This window comes from Bacillus rossius, chromosome 6, assembly GCF_032445375.1.
Source record: "Bacillus rossius redtenbacheri isolate Brsri chromosome 6, Brsri_v3, whole genome shotgun sequence".
NCBI lineage: Eukaryota > Metazoa > Arthropoda > Insecta > Phasmatodea > Bacillidae > Bacillus > Bacillus rossius.
Genome location: NC_086334.1, coordinates 45,347,595 through 45,364,358, shown reverse-complemented (window position 1 = coordinate 45,364,358; position 16,764 = coordinate 45,347,595). Strand labels below are relative to the sequence as shown.

At 34.8% G+C, this 16,764-nt stretch overlaps 1 protein-coding gene across 2 annotated transcripts in view; it reads left to right on the top strand.

The window, feature by feature from the left end:
• The window catches only part of LOC134533120 (lysosomal alpha-mannosidase-like), an 80,725-nt gene that overhangs the window by 25,593 nt on the left and 38,368 nt on the right, over positions 1–16,764 (top strand). Inside the window, exons 7-8 of one of the 2 annotated variants that reach the window (XM_063370390.1) lie at positions 8,837–8,970; positions 11,289–11,502. In XM_063370390.1, coding sequence (XP_063226460.1) covers positions 8,837–8,970; positions 11,289–11,502 — 348 coding nt within the window. Of the gene's footprint in view, positions 1–6,321; positions 6,456–8,836; positions 8,971–11,288; positions 11,503–16,764 lie in introns of both variants that reach the window. The other variant, XM_063370389.1, reaches the window with a different exon arrangement.

The window sequence follows — 16,764 nt, the reverse complement described above, 5'->3', positions numbered from 1 at the left end:
CTTTAATAAACATTTTTCAATATTTTGGTTAAAGGAGTTGTTGATTGAGTTGATCCAGCACTGCTCTCACAGGAGCAATGCAGTTATTAATAATTCTAAACTTTTCCTACAGTATTATTTATATATTAAAGAGAGGATTTTCTGGATTTTATTTTCACACATTATAAAGAGAGAGATGTGTATATTTTGTTTGAGTAATGTCGAGTAAGAGTAACCATATTTATATTTCACATTATACGAGATCTACATTCATAATATTATTTCTCTTGTATGCTGAATAAAATCTTAAAATGAAGGAAATTTACTTATGTGATTTTCTGGAGGGCATTGTACAGTATGTGTATAATTTATTTTTTGCATTTATCTGTCAAATGTCTTAACAGTAAAACACATCTATGAGGTAGTTGTGTACTAAAGTACTTGAATGTTGTGCATGGCTCCTGCAGCAATGTTGAACAGTACCAGGTCAGCAATGCAAGTAAATTAATTCTATTCAAGCACTTAATGTGAATGAGTAACAAACTGTGTTTGAAACTACAGTAAAATCTCCATTAACGAATATTCTATTTAACGAAAAACCCCATACAACGAAATAAAATTTTGGTCCCGCCGAACCGCCATAAGAACAATGCTGTTTTAACCTTTAAATACCGAATTTTATTTGTTCTGAAATAGTGAAATTCCCTTTACAACGAACTGCCGCTTTTGAAAAACACGCAAAAATAAATATCTCCTACAAGACATCCACTAATTTTTTTGGATTCACTGCTTAAAAATACGTGCGTATAACCTTAAAATATTATGCACCATCGCGGAAGACAATAAATAAACAAAGCATCATGGATAACACACGTCGTGTATACATGCCACACTTTGTTCAAAATGGCGGGTACATTTAGCGCTAGTGGCGGAAACCTCTCGTACCATCGCTCTGGCAAGACGAACAACTAGTATATTTTACGTTTCTATGGTTAAAGATGCGCACACGCAAATATTTTTAACTATGGTGTAGTTAGGGATGCAACATCGCTCTTAAAAACATCGATATCACGAACATCGATGTTCAAACGAAAAAGCATCGATGTCAAAAAACATCGTTCTGACAACCGATACATCAATGTTTTAACCGATGTTTTTAAATATCAGGAAAAACATGCCAAAATGTTTTAAGCTATAGTATGTAGCCAAAAACCATACCTACTACAGATTCCTGACCACAATATCCACAACCTATTTACAGTCGTGTCTCGTGCAGAACAAAAACATGTATTAAAAGAAAATTCTGCTACCAAAAACTTAAAAATCCGCATGAACTACTTGACCAGCTCTCAGTAAACTTCAAAGAGTTGTGGACAAATTTAAATGACTACAACTTCACAACATTAGCAAAAGTAAAGGTAAACATTAAAGGGCATGTCCGTAATTTAAATGTATGTAAAGCTGGCCGTCTGTTCGGCGTTTATGTGTGTCGGCGAGGCGGGATGATAAGCGCGACGCATCTGGTGCTTCTAGCGCGGTGTCTCCTCTGGGATGGCGCGCAGTCTTCTCGTCGTGCGTATGAGCGGTGACCGTAACATTATATGACCAAGAAATGAAGTTAAAGGTGTACTGCACTACCCTTAAGTGGTTTCAAGATTCTGTATCGGTTGTTTTATGCCTAAATATTACTCCGAAAACACGCCTTTTAGCCATTTTCACTCTACTAAAAACAGAGTTTAAAAACTTAATCCGAATTCAAAAGTACCTTTCGGCATTCAGCGAACACTTAAATGCTTTTTGTAAACAGACCCCACTCGGATATATTGAGCACCGTGTGTGTGCCCGGGCAGACTGCAGCCTTAAGACACAGGCTTACTTAAAATAAAATTTCCCTTGTTTTTTATGTTTTTAGTTATCATTTCATGAATATATTGTAAATAATACAGATCATGAGAGATCTATTTATCCAAAAATCATTGCGAGACGACATTTAGTTTTCAAGAAACGTTCTTTTTATTTTCGATACTTATAAAACTTACATTTTTAAGTATAAATAAAAGTAGGTAAATGCTAAACCATTTTGGTTGGTATCCTTATCATTTTTTCCCAGTATTTTACGAAGTCCAAAATCATTTAAAAAATAACAATTTTTTTACACAATTTATTTTTAATTGAAAAAAATAGGGAAAAAGCATGAAGTGTATGTGCAGGTTTAAAATGTAACATTAATTTTCTCGATAGAGCTAGCGAGACCGTATCGGTACCAATCAATAGCTTGTATGTACAACAAGCTATGAAATTGTCCATAAAGTCTCGCTGCTTTTTCCCTATATTTTTCAAAACTTTAAAGAAAATTCTTATGTAAACAAATTTTTTTAACGGTACCTATTTATTTTTTCCAAATGATTTTACACATCTTAAAGTACTGGAAAAAAATTATACTGAAATCAACCAAATAGTTCAGTATTTACAACATTTATGATACCTACCTACTTAAAAATGTAGGTTTTTATAGTAAGTATAGACAGTTAAAAAAAATTGTATCTTAAAAATTAAATGTTGTATCGTATTGTTTTTTTATATATTCAATAAATATTCATGAAATGATAGCCAAAATATTATAAAAAAACTAGGGCAATTTTAATGATGAACGATGTCGATGTTTTTGGAGTTTTTCGTCGATGCATCGGCGATGTATCGCTCTTCAAAACATCGATGCTAACATCGATGTTTCATGAACGATACATCGATGTTTTCAAAACATCGATGTATCGTTTGCATCCCTAGGTGTAGTACAATTTCCGTTTTTTTTCAGTTTTCAACTGTTGTTTATTTATTCCACACGTAGTTATGGAAATCAACACGTTACTACTGTAAAATGAATTCTAATCCTAAAAAGCGGCAACAGATTGAAGTTAAAATAAAATTAGAAATTTTAAATGCAGTTGATGAAGGTGGCAAAAAAAGTGATATAGCTAAACGTTTTGACATCCCGGTGTCTACACTTTCGACCATATTATCCAACCGGGAACAGATCGAAAACTTGTGAAAGTATGTAAAAATAATGATTTAGACAAGATACTTTTTGACTGGTTAATGGCGGCTAGGGCATCTAACATCAACGTCTCGGGGCCGATTTTACAAGAAAAGGCATGCCAGGAAGCACTGGGGATGGGAATTGATATTTTCCAAGCATCAAATGGTTGGCCATTAAACAAGTGTATTCTATGTACTTTTTCATGTTTAATTCCTCATATCGTATTAAACAGTCAGAAAGACAGTTCTAGCCATTTATGTGAAGCTTTATGATGACTTGAAATATATTGTGCGAAACCTCCATTTAACAAACCCCTTTACAACAAACACAACAAATTTTGGTCCCTTGAGATTTGTTAAATAGAGGTTTCACTGTACATGGCAACCTTAATAGTATTGGGCATTTCATTAAACATGAAACACATGTACTTGGTTGATTTATTCATTTCTAGCTTTGTTGCATGAATAAAACTTTTAATGTTATATCTTAATCACTGGCATGTAAGACAAGAATTTCACGTTAAAAAGGCTAACCTCTTATATTCCTGAAAATAGGGTAATAATAAGTATTTTTTAAAAAAAATAAACTTTTAAATTTAAAATTTTTTAGGTACGCTATTTTATGTTCCAATAGCCAACCTTGCTGCTTAGTTGGTAACTCTTTGACTATAAATGTCTTACAATTTTAATATTTAGGTTTAAAATACGTTACAACACGTATACAACTAAAATATTTATTTAATGGCTTTCCCCGTGTTACGGTGTTATTTCCTCCTTAGGCCTGTATCTTTCAGTAATTAAGTTAAATTTTGGTTAAAAAGTAATGTTCTAATAAAGTTTTATTACATTTGTATTAACTAAAAAATTAAAGGATTTTTAGAAGTAATTTTGAATTAGTTATTCTTACTAACATTACTGATTACAGTAGAATCTCGTTATAGCGAGCACGGTAATAGCGAGAACACGGCTATAACGAGGTATTTTTGAGGAATTTACGGCGTGAGAGCTTGAAGCGCGCTTTTGTTATTTGTCTGCTTTATCTCCACCCCTCTCGCTCGCCACTAGACATCTTGCCGTTGATGCCTGTCACATTCTTCAGTCGTGCAGTCGCCACCTAAGTGCGTGGCTTTAAAAATGGAATCCCGTCCTTTCTTTATTTTATCAAACTTCCGTTAGTTATCTGTACCGTGTGTAGACAAAGTTTGATATTGGAACAGAAACAACGTAAGAAAGTATTTTTTACAAATTAGAAATATGTATGTTTTTGTTTTTATAATCGCGTATATTTTCACGTTTTTTTTTGTTATCTTAAAAGTGATAATATTAAAAAGCCGCTCTAATGAGTTTTAATTGTTTCTTGGTTAACAAAAACTATTAATTGTTTATATTCTATTTATTATTATTTACGCGACGTCATACTGTACGCGTACGCAATACGACTGGATTCGTTGCTGCAACATAACATAGCATGTTATGCGGTATCAGAAGTAACAAGTAACGTAACGATAGTAACGAGTACTAATTGTTATAGTAACGAATACATACGGGTACACATTTTTTCGTTACTTTTACACCTCTAGTAGGCACTACCGTATTTATTTCCAAATCGCTAGGACAGTTTTCTTGTAACTTTTGTTTCGGTCAGTTGTTGGGGTATCTGTCCGGGAAAGGGGTGGTGATGGTTTGAGTTTAATCCCAAATTTATTTTCTAAAAAAGTTGACAGGTTTCTTTAAATGAAAAAAGTATAGTTTTCCAGCGACAATTTAGTTTGAGGCGTACGTGCGTTGCCGCAGCGCGCAGCCGCACTCCTGCTTTTTTGTAAGAAATTAAATCGTCGCGCTACACTAGCACCACCTGTTAGCAACATCCCGAACCAACATGGCCGCCAGCAGACAGCCCGCGTCGACAATAGATAGCAGGACAATGCTGCGTCGGCCGCGGGCTGAGATGCTATACTTACGTGGCGTGGTAGGGTATTCTGGTTATTTTGACGCAATCGGTGATCGCATCCGTACTTATGGGGTATCGTTTTAAAGAGAATTCACACATCTGCTCACAGAAATTAAGATTTCGTTAATATAACCTGTTATTTTCCAATTATACAGGTTTAAACAAAATTTTTATGCTATTTTCGGTTAATTTTTATTTTTTGGGGGCCAAAATTTGTCCAATTCGGTTATAGCGAGGACACGGTTATAACGAGGATCAAACCCGGAACCGTGACACCTCGCTATAACGGGACTCTAGTGTACTTAGTTAAGAAGATATAAAGGCTACAAAATACAAATTAAGAGGCCTGATATTAATACATACATAATTTTTTTTTGTAAGTGTGCTTAAATTCAGCGTCGTTTGAGGTCATTAAAGTGAAGACTTGACAGTTTTAGGTCATCACATTTGTAGTTGTCATAGAGTGGAGGTTGATTGTTATGGTGTCCGTTGTCTTTAGTTCGAGTTTGTTTGTTTTTTTTTATTTAGGATGTGTAGATTTGAGTGTATTCATATCTAAGATTGCTTTGAAATTGTGGTTGTATTACAGTTGAGGTCTTTTGCTGTGATGAAGTAGTCATACTTCCAAAGTTTTTGTACATTCTTAATCATAATACATTCGAGGTTCTCTTATTGACTTGTCACAACATTTAAGGCAGTAAACCCCGATTCATTGGTATTTAAAATCTTAAATATTTGTCATATATTAAAGACTAGCCCAAGCTTGTACATATATTCTTTATGAAGAACTCTTATTTGTATTACTTGATGAACTTAGCAATCTGCAGGCCGTACTATTAACCTTGTTGGCTTTTATCTTTCATTTATTGTTGCTTTTTCTATTCTGTTTTGAGTCTTGAATTTAGAATGTAGTATGGAGCAGCTTGAAGTAGGAAAAAGTTTTTTTTTTTGTCATCAGCACATTGTTGTTTTATTTATTTATTTTAATTTATTTATTTGAATTCGTTACATGCGCACCAATAAAAATGTGTATTCTTTTAAAGGAAAAAGCAACTAGTAGTTGAAAATATTTTTGCATGCTTGCCTTCCTATGCTCTACCTCAAAAAAAATATATTTTAAGAAATGAATTTATTTAATTTTTAAATAAATATTGTCCATCTCAAAATTTATGATTTTTTTTTTTTTTTTTTACACAGGTCTTCTGAAATTTTTTTTACCAGGTGAGACCCACATTCATCACCTGCTGACAAAGAATTATTTTTCTCCTGTCTTCAACCGGTGACAAGACCAGTTGGTCCATTGTGTCTTAACGTCCGGACAGTTCTGATGGTTGTTGGGCTGGTTCTGTTGTCAGGCTTCCGCTCTGCAGCGCTTTGTGCATCATGCCTCCACCTTCTACTCGACCAATCACGTTGCCATCACCATGGGGGGTGACTTCAACTACCAGGATGCCCACACCTGGTACCAGAGCCTTGACAAGATCATGAGGTATGGGGAACGTGTTTCAGTGAAGGGCGGCACACACACTTCTCGCCTGCTACGGGCATACATTTTGTGTGTTGAAGTGGTTTATAACGGCCGCGATCAAACCTTAGGGCATCTGAGGATCTGAGTCAATACTAATAATTATCTGTAGTATGTTAGTTCGTGAAATTGTACTATATCTCTTCACTAGTTCATTGTTTATAAAAATTTGGAAAAAAAAATTTCCTTGGTTCCAGGTGTGTGGTTTGTAATTCCACAGTAATTTCTTCTTCCTCCTACCTCTTCCTCCACCTCCTACCTTTTCAGTGCCATTAAATGCAGAATAAGCCTTGGCTCTAGGATTCATATGTCCAGAACAATATTTCAGTGTGACTTCAGTGACAAAATAAAAGCAATAATCAGCTAATAATAAGTTACCAAAACAAATAAATCAATCTGATGTGAAAATCAAGTAAGATTAATAATAATCAAAAGTAAAAAAAGTCAAGCTAATGTGAAAGTAATCAGATCATAATAGAACATCATATATTTTAGAAAACAGAAAAGGCAATTTTTCATTAAGCTAAGTTTGATTTTAGATTTAATTATAAAATTATGACATTTACCAACATATTTATAAAAATATTTATATTACTGTAATTATAAATGTTGGTTGTAGTATCATTAAGTATCGGTGGAGATATTTATGGAATTGGTATCATAAATGCAGGTGTCAGTAGAGTCATACAAATAAGTACAATACTTAGATTTGGTTAAACAACTAAATGACACCACAAAGACAGCTTACCACGAAAGAATGTGGGCTATCAGATGTAGTTAACTCGGCACTTGACAGAGAGCTCGCGTTCCATGTTTCGGCGAGATATCGATATTCGACTACGTGTGCGCGCTCTATATGGGAAGCAACATAACCAAACATGAATGATGACAACTAGCACTGGCTATATTTTTAGAAGTGGTACACCGCGGCGACACAGAGATATAGATTGAAGTTATAACGTTTAAAAAGTCTTTAAAAGAAAATGTACACATCAGAAAACTTCGTATTTCCGTTATTTAAATAAGTAGGTGGTAATTTCTGAATAAATATTAGATTTATATTTTAAAATACATATTTTTATATGGAAAAGATACCTACACAAAGCGCTCAGCATCTAATAGCAGGGCCAAAAACATCATGCGATGTTTGCGCGAGAAGTTCTTTTATCCAAATTTTAAAGACCTAAAATATAGGTGCGACGATTATGCGATAAAATAGGGTACATTGATTCTGTGATACATGACGCTTGCTGTTTGAATTAAGTACGTCAAAAGATCATGACAATATCAAAAACTTATAATGTAACAATGAATTGTGATCGTGATTTGAATAAGAATGAAAAAATTTCCAGAATATCTGACATAATTTGTTTGTATTATGATATTTTAATTTTAGTTTTTGACCAGGATTTTGCAATATAGAACTACTAGTAAACAAGTTCAGGCACTAACGCTTTTCCTCTCCATCCTTTCTCCTTGTCCATTACAGCTGTAAATTCCCAGAACCATATCTGACTGAGGGTGGAAAAAATTAAAGCAGTCTTTTATTTATATAGCTTCTCTCCTTTAACATAATGTCCTCACAAAATGCCACCTAAAAATTTTCAAATTGCATGTGAATAAGCAAGGTTGTGTTGCTTCCATGCCTAAGTGATGTTGTCTAATATGAAGGTGAAAGATTATTTTTCAATTTTTATTACTGAAAAGCTGACCTGGTATTGTTTGTCGTGCCGTCTTACAGGCCGGAATCTAAGGTCTCTGAACTTCAAATAATTATGAAAGAGTAATTTTATATATATACTAGTGATGGGTAAAAAGTTAAAAACTATATTTTTAAAATCCAAATCTCCAATTTGATTCATATGAAGGGTGAGTCTGAATCTATATCTCAAGAGCTAGGAATAATATTTTATATAGGTATATAAAAGCAAAAAAAAAAACTTAAGTTTTTGCAAGGGAGAAAAAAATTGTCAAACTGTTCATTTTTTCTTCTCAAATGTTCCGTGAAGTGCTATACAAATATTCTGACAGCACTGTATCTGGTGGGAAACACGTGCATATTTCTTTGATAGTTTCTGTACAGTAAAATAATGGAGTCTTTTGTAGAATACACGTATGCTAGTGTTTGAATTTCTGAATTTGACTTCCTCAAATATTTCTTCTTATCTTTTTTTATATATATATACTAAATAATTGATGGTAGTTGAGGATTTGATCTGCCCATCCCTAGTATAAATGTGACGTATGTCAAAACGGAGGAGTGTTAGAGCTGGGTATCGCACATCTAGTTCAGAGCTACACCTGAATCTGCAAGGACAACGACAGGGCTGTGTGTGTGTGCGCAGGTGAATGAGTTTGTAAGCTACGCAGCGAAACAGGCAGTCAGTTACACCACGAATCACATTGCTGTCACAATGGGAGAGGATTTTAACTATCAAGATGCCCACACGTGGTTTAATAACCTGGACCGTCTCGTAAAGTAAGCTTGTCCCCCTTAAGGTTGTGTTGTATGAGCTTAGTTTTGGCATGTGTTCTGCTTGGCTTGATTTGTAGATGGTAGTTGTTTTGAAGTTATGTTAGCGTAATGTACCCTAAGAAAAGTCATTATTTCCTCAACCAGTTTATTAAAATCACACAATTTTTAATGGTAAATTTAATTACCTAGTGCTGTGCAGGAAAGGATCTTTTGAGTCTGGGAAATTTCCAGGCGGGAAAAAATTTTTACAGTGGGAAACAGGAATGGGATAGAAAAAAAAATAGTTTTTTTGAAATATGCGCCACCTGCCACCTACCGATTTGGTATCCTGTAAATGTGTGTATATACTGTGTGTGTGTATATATATATGTGTGTGTGTATACATACATTACCTACATACATACATACATACATACATACATACATACATACATACATACATACATACATACATACATACATCATACATACATACATACATACCTACATACATAAATACATACATAAATACATACATACATACATACCTACATACATAAATACATATATATATATATCCTATATCGTTAAGCATAGTAAAATATACATTAGGCCCACATTTAAAATTATGATGAACTTACACGAAAACATACAAACTTAAGATTTTTTTGTTTTTCGTTTATGTTTTTATTTAGATACAAATTTCCTTTTCAATACAGGATGTTGTACTAAGTGCTACATCAATCCAGACATGCTACTGTAACCCTTTTTATAATTTTTTGACACTTCATACATTTGGCTACCTTAACTCTGCAGCTATTCTTCCAGAGTTTTCTAGTGGATGAAGAAATTGCAATCGGAATTACAGAATACAGCATATAACCAAATGCCACTGTCCAAGATAAAATATTTAAACATTCCGTTTTAAAGCTATTAAATTATTTATAATTTTATAATTTAAAAATCAGCAGAATACCCATTATGACAAAATATTAGCATCTTACATATGTTAACCAATACGATTAGTGCCACTGAAAACTTGGCCATTATTTAATACAAAACTGGCATATTTCCACCATGTTTAAAAGGTTTCTTCTCGTATTTGGAATTAAACTATTTTCACTTATTTTAATGCTTGTTTAGGTACGTCAGACATTAGGAAAATGAATTATCACACGGCCAGCATATTCTATTGTAATAATCGTGAAACATTGACATATTTACCACTGTTAATGTTTATTTTGATGAAAATACATACTATGTTCAGTAGCTGAGTTGTTTGAAGTTATGTCATACTTCGTAAAGGTAAACCTAAAATTCCTAAAAATCTTAGGATATTTATTTTTCCTCCCGACGGGAAAAATATTTTGTACATTCCTGAAATTTTTTATGAATTTTGAGATCCCACACAGGCCAAATTATTTTCCTACTATTTCATACATTGAAGTTTTTGGACACAATAATTTGCAATAGAATACTAATTTAGGTAATTTGATATTAATATAATGAGTACTAACATTTCACTAGAAATGGTTTTTCTCAGCATTAATTGGTGGAGGTCAAATTTATATTCTCACTAAATTTGCTTTCTAGGTACCTAACTGCCAAAAATGGATTTATATATATACTAAATAAAAGTGTACAGACTGTTCATTCTCACAATGTGAAGTTCTGTGTAAAATATTGACATTCTCTCGTGGTTGGTAAGGCGTTTCCTGGAAACTATATATAAACAGCTGATCCATCTGAATAACAAACAACACATTACATATTCCTCATAAAAAATTCTCATAAAACAGGTAAGGGCAGGGTCCTGCAATGCTAGAAGTTGAAAATTTTGTTGTGTAATGCATGTGTAATTGTACTGTACTAGCCACAGCTATGCACCTTGTCAATGTTTAGTGTATCTCGTACACAGTAATTGCTCTAGCACTAACTAGAATCATTTCCAGACACATGTTCACTAATGTTTTTGCATCCTCTTTATGTACTGTTACATCCAGTATAAATTATTGTAAAATCACAAAATAACACTAAATTATTTTTAAAAGTTTTTATTTACTGAACAATGTAAGCTAATGAAGGTGGATTTTTATATGTATATATAGAATTGATGGTGTTTTCAAGTTTCTTGTTCATGTTTTCTATTTCAACACATTCTTACATCATAAATTTTTTTTCATCCATTAAAAAATGTTAGGTTCTTTATCATGTTTTATAATGACATTACTTTATTTTAACCAATGTATTGGTGTCAAAGTGTTTTTAATCCTATATAGTGCAAGATGTGCTGAATACTAGATAGTCGAAGGCGTGCGACTGATGGACTACCTCTCACCCAGGTACGTTAACCAGCGGGAGGACAGTGGACTGAACGTGGTATACTCGACTCCTTCGTGCTACCTGAAGGCACTGAACGATGCCAACCTCACGTGGCCCACGAAGGACGATGACTTCTTTCCCTACGCCAGCGACCCACACTCGTACTGGACCGGCTACTTCACCTCGCGCCCCACCCTCAAGAGGTTCGAGCGTGTTGGCAATAACTTTCTGCAGGTGTGTTCTGGTGTTTCAATATGTGCTAACTCATAATCTAATATGTAATAATAAACTCTATTGCAGAGAATTTCACATTTAGTTTCAGTGAAAGAATTTTAATCCAGAAAGTTCAGGACCATGACCATGTGGGATTAGTGATTTTTCAGGATTATCGAATGTCAATATAGCTTTAATAGGAACACCAAATGTGATAATCTGGTATGTAAACCTGCTAAAAAACAGGAAATAATGTACTGTAATAAAAACTACTGAGCAAAATAAAAACTTCAGAAGCATAGTAATGACCTTGCGGCCAAGGTTAACAGCCTGAATCCACCCGTTAGTATCTTAAAATGCTAGCGGCTTGGGTACTGAATTACAGAATGTGTCGATGCAGGGAAACCAAGATTCAAGACAGTATTTGGTGGTCCAAAATAGAAAATTGGACTTCTATTGTGGACTTTGTGTGGATGGCACTAAAATAAATAAATAAAATGAATGAATCTGTCTTTGCAGCAGCTTGACTTCTTTCCAAGAAAATATTGACTTATGTGGGATAAATAGATCGTCAATACATAAAATAATTTTACAAAACTCGAACAAACTGTTAGAAGCACATATTCGTCTTTATAAAACTGTGCGTGGGCTGACAGTTGTATTGAATTACAGTACATGAAACAGAAATGAAGGAAGGGAAGAAAATGCTCAATAACAGGTACTTTAGAGTAAAGAGTAACTTGTCACCTTTCTTTTGCCTTCATCTGTAGAAATTATCTATCATGTTAAAGGGAAACTGGATAATCCTGATAACATCCATTGTATATTGTCAAAGTCAATCACCTTTCACTTCTGTGAAAGAGGAATCTATTATCTGGATGTGCTGGGCTTTGAACCCATATCAGTTTGGTGAGAGACTAATGGTGTGGTAATTACACCATCATAACATTTTCCAAGGTGATTAAATGTAAACAATTTGGTAGATTCCATGGCTGAATATTTATTATTTATCAATTTGTTACGACACCCATTACAATCCATTAGCTTTACCATTTATTTATTTATTTATTTATTTATTTATTTGTAATTGTAACATGCCAACCAACAGGACAAAGCCTTTAATGGTTGGCACACAATTAGATACATATACACTCACAATAATAAACATAAATGAAAAACACAAAACAATACAATATAATACATATAAAAACAAAACACACATAACGAAAGACAATAAAACAAAAATCAAAAGTTACAATTTAGACAATACAGAACTAAAACACACATGATCATTAGGAACTAAGGAAAATAATTAAAGTCTTTATCAAATTTATTAAAATTGGTTATTAGCCTAAAGATAATATCATTATTTCTGTTAACTGTACATAAAGTGGAAGTTAAACGACTGTTAAAAGGAGGTACTCTTAATTCGGTGTTGTCAGGTATATATTTACAGTTTAATTTGTTAGTATAACATTTTTTAATACAAATAAAGTCAAGTAATTCTCTTCGACTTGAGAGAGATATCAGATTGGGTAGAGGAAGTTGTTTTTGAATAATAATATTTATTAATTTATTCTGTATATTTTCAATTTTCATATTATCGCACATATTGATGTTGTTCCAAATTACTGAGCAGTATTCTAGTTTTGACCTAATTAATGCTAAATAAAGTGAGAGAATAGAATCAGTTTTGGTAGCATAACATGTGACATATTTAATTAAAGCTAATGTTCTTCGGGAACTAGAAATTAAATGTTGAACATGTTGGTGAAAGAACAATTTAGAATCTAGAATGATACCTAAATCTTTAAGAGAAGAGGATTTCTGAATTACGGTGTTGCCCAATTTATAATCGTATTTGATAGGAAGGTATTTTCTGGTAAAGGATATTATTTTTGTTTTGCTTTTGTTGAGGGTCACAAGATTGGCTTTACACCAGTTATTAATTTCATTAATGTCAGTTTGTAATAATAAACAGTCATTAAAAGAGAAAATTTTTCTACTTATTTTTAGATCATCTGCGAATAGAGTGCCAGAAGAATGATTCAAAATTTGAGTAATGTCATCAATAAATATGTTAAAAAGTAAAGGAGACAAGGTACCACCTTGAGGAACTCCAGAACTAGCTATAAAATTTGAAGAATTGGAGTTGTTGATAGATACAAAAAAAGTTCGATTTTTAAGGTAACTAGAAAACCAATTAACATAATTGTCACTAAGACCGAAATTATGTAACTTGCCTAATAGTAATGAATGGTTTACAGTATCAAAAGCTTTAGCAAGATCAAAATAGCAGGCATCTACCTGACCCCTGCTAATGACTTCATTAAAAATAGGATTGAGGAAAGTAATTAGATTGGTGGCTGTGGTCATTCCTGATCTAAAGCCATGTTGATTACTAGATAAACGATTTTTTAGTTGGAAATTAGTGATTTTAAAAACTATTTTTTCAAAAATTTTAGAGAGACCATTTAACCCCTTAACATATTAACCCGAGTATATTCGTTTTTTTACATTTGGCACGTAATTATTAACCCGAGTTTACTCGTTCGACTAACAAAAACGTGCGTCTGATTATATTATTTCGAGTTTTCTCGAATGAGTTACATGAGCTCTCGCTAGATGTCGTGGTAGGTATTTTCAGCCTTTGAAACAGACTTCCAGTAGTTTTATGTTACCCACTAGATGTCAGGGCAGATTCGATCCATCACGGTACCCTACTTACACGCGTTCGCCGTTTGTGTTTGAAAAATTGTACATTAGATGTCTCTAATAGTACTATTATGAATTTATGATGTTCCCGCCAATGTTTATATATTTTAGCTGAGGTGTCAACATTACTGTAATGTGAATAATATAAATTGTTCAAAATGAGTGATTCCGACAGTGAAGGAAGCGACGTGAGTGATCTTGATAAATTGGGATCTGATAGTAGCGATAATTATAATGACATTTCAAGCTCAGAAGAATCAGGTAGTGAAGAGATATCTGGCAGAATGTGGTGTGAGATAAACTGTAGTTTGCCAACTATCTCTCCTCCAAGATACCCATTTACAGGTAAACCAGGCGTCAATGTAAATGTAAATGTTGACGATAATTTTCTTCGTTATTTTCTCTTATTTTTTGATAATGATTTGGCTGAACTCATAGCTACAGAAACGAACCGTTTTGCATCACAGTACATTCAAACACATCCTCAAACAAAATGGAAACTAACAAACAAAGAGGAAATCTATGTTTTTCTTGCACTAGTTGTGGCTCAAAGCATAGTCAAAAAACCTACATATCAAATGTACTGGGCTAAGAACCCAATATTTGACACACCATTTTTTAGGAAAACCATGCCATTTCGCAGATTTGTTCAGCTGAAACAGTTTCTTCATTTTGTGGATAATGAGTCATATGATGCAGCCACCCATCCAAACCCTAAACTGAACAAAATATGGCCTATATATATTCATTTGCAAAATAAATTTTCTGAACTTTACACTCCAGAAAAAGATGTCACAGTAGATGAAAGCCTTATGTTATATAAAGGGCGTCTAGGTTGGAAACAGTACTTACCTCTCAAAAGGGCGCGGTTCGGAATAAAGTCATTCATGTTATGTGAATCGTCAAGTGGATATGTATATTCCTTCGTAATTTACACCGGACGAGGAACCAATTTTGATGATGAATACAAAGGCTTGCCAACGTCGTCACAAGTAGTTATGTCATTAGTGAAACCTCTTCTTGGGAAAGGTTATTGTGTCATTACTAACAATTTTTATACCTCACCACAGCTATCAGATATGTTGCTATCACATCGAACCGATTCTTATGGGACTGTGAAAACGACAAGAAAAGAAATGCCACCAGAATTGCGGAAACAAAAATTGCCGAAAGGCAGTGTCATTGCTTTCCAAAGAGGTAAACTATTGGCATTGAAGTGGATGGACAAAAAACCAGTCACAATGTTGTCTACAATCCACAATTCTGAAATGAAAAGTGTTACAATCTATGGACAACAGCACATAAAACCACAAGTTGTGTTAGATTACAACAGTACTGTTCATTAATGGACTATAAAACAGCGAATTGCACAAAACTATTTAATTTGGCGACCGATGTCGCCAGATAGCAAGAGTACCCGATAGCACCACTTACCACCATGCCTTTGTAGAACAACTGACTTCCGGAGGAAGCAGGGCAGCCAACTCACAGCAGCCAAGTAGCAGCGCCACTATCGCCAGCAGCGCGGCGCGCGAGATTCAAAACTCAAGTGTGTTGACCAATGCCAACAATGTTTATAATGTCCAAGGTCTATTTACACGGAAACTATACAATATACATAACATACCGCCCACCTTGAAATCACCGATTTCAACAGTCACAGGGGAGCGGGCATAATTTCACTGCTGGCCGTTTGACAGTGCCTGTGACAGTGCGTACAGTGGCCACTCGTGCCACGCCGTCCGTTCCATGATGAAGATCAACAATGCGCCCCAGCGGCCATTGCAGAGGTGGAAGCCTGTCTTCCTTGACCAGCACCATCTGGTTGGGGGCAAGACCTGACGCCCTTTTCTGCCATTTGCTACGTTGTTGCAGCGTGTGCAGGTAATCCCGATGCCAGCGATGCCAGAAATCTTGATGTAGTCGGGATACAAGCTGCCAGCGATGCAAACAGTTCATTTTTACCTGACGTAAATCTGGTTCGGGTATTGTCACTAACGGTTCCAGCGTCAGGAAATGGCCTGGGGTCAGAGGAGTGAAGTCCTTGGGATCCGCACTGAGGGGACACAACGGCCTTGAGTTCAACACTGCTTCAACCTGAGCCAATACTGTGTTTAACTCCTCGTACGTTAGGATCTGCTCTCCTATCACCCTCCTCAAATGGGACTTGAACGACTTGACACCCGCTTCCCATAAACCCCCAAAGTGAGGAGCAGCTGGCGGGTTGAAATGCCAAGTCACACCAAGATGTGCGAGCGATGAAGCCACTGTTGTTTGATGGGAAGACGACGTGAGGAGTTGTTGTAGTTCGGAGAGCTGATTTCGTGCCCCAACAAAGTTGGTGCCACAATCGCTGTAGATGTCCGAGGAACGTCCACGACGTGCAATGAAACGTTTATAGGCAGCCAAAAACACATCTGTCGATAAGTCCGAGGCTAGCTCGATATGTACTGCCTTTGTTGCGCAACAGACAAACACGCATAGATATGCTTTCAGCACAGCAGCCTTGCGAAGACGGGCCATCTTAATCAAGAATGGACCAGCGTAATCAACCCCCGACCTTGAGAA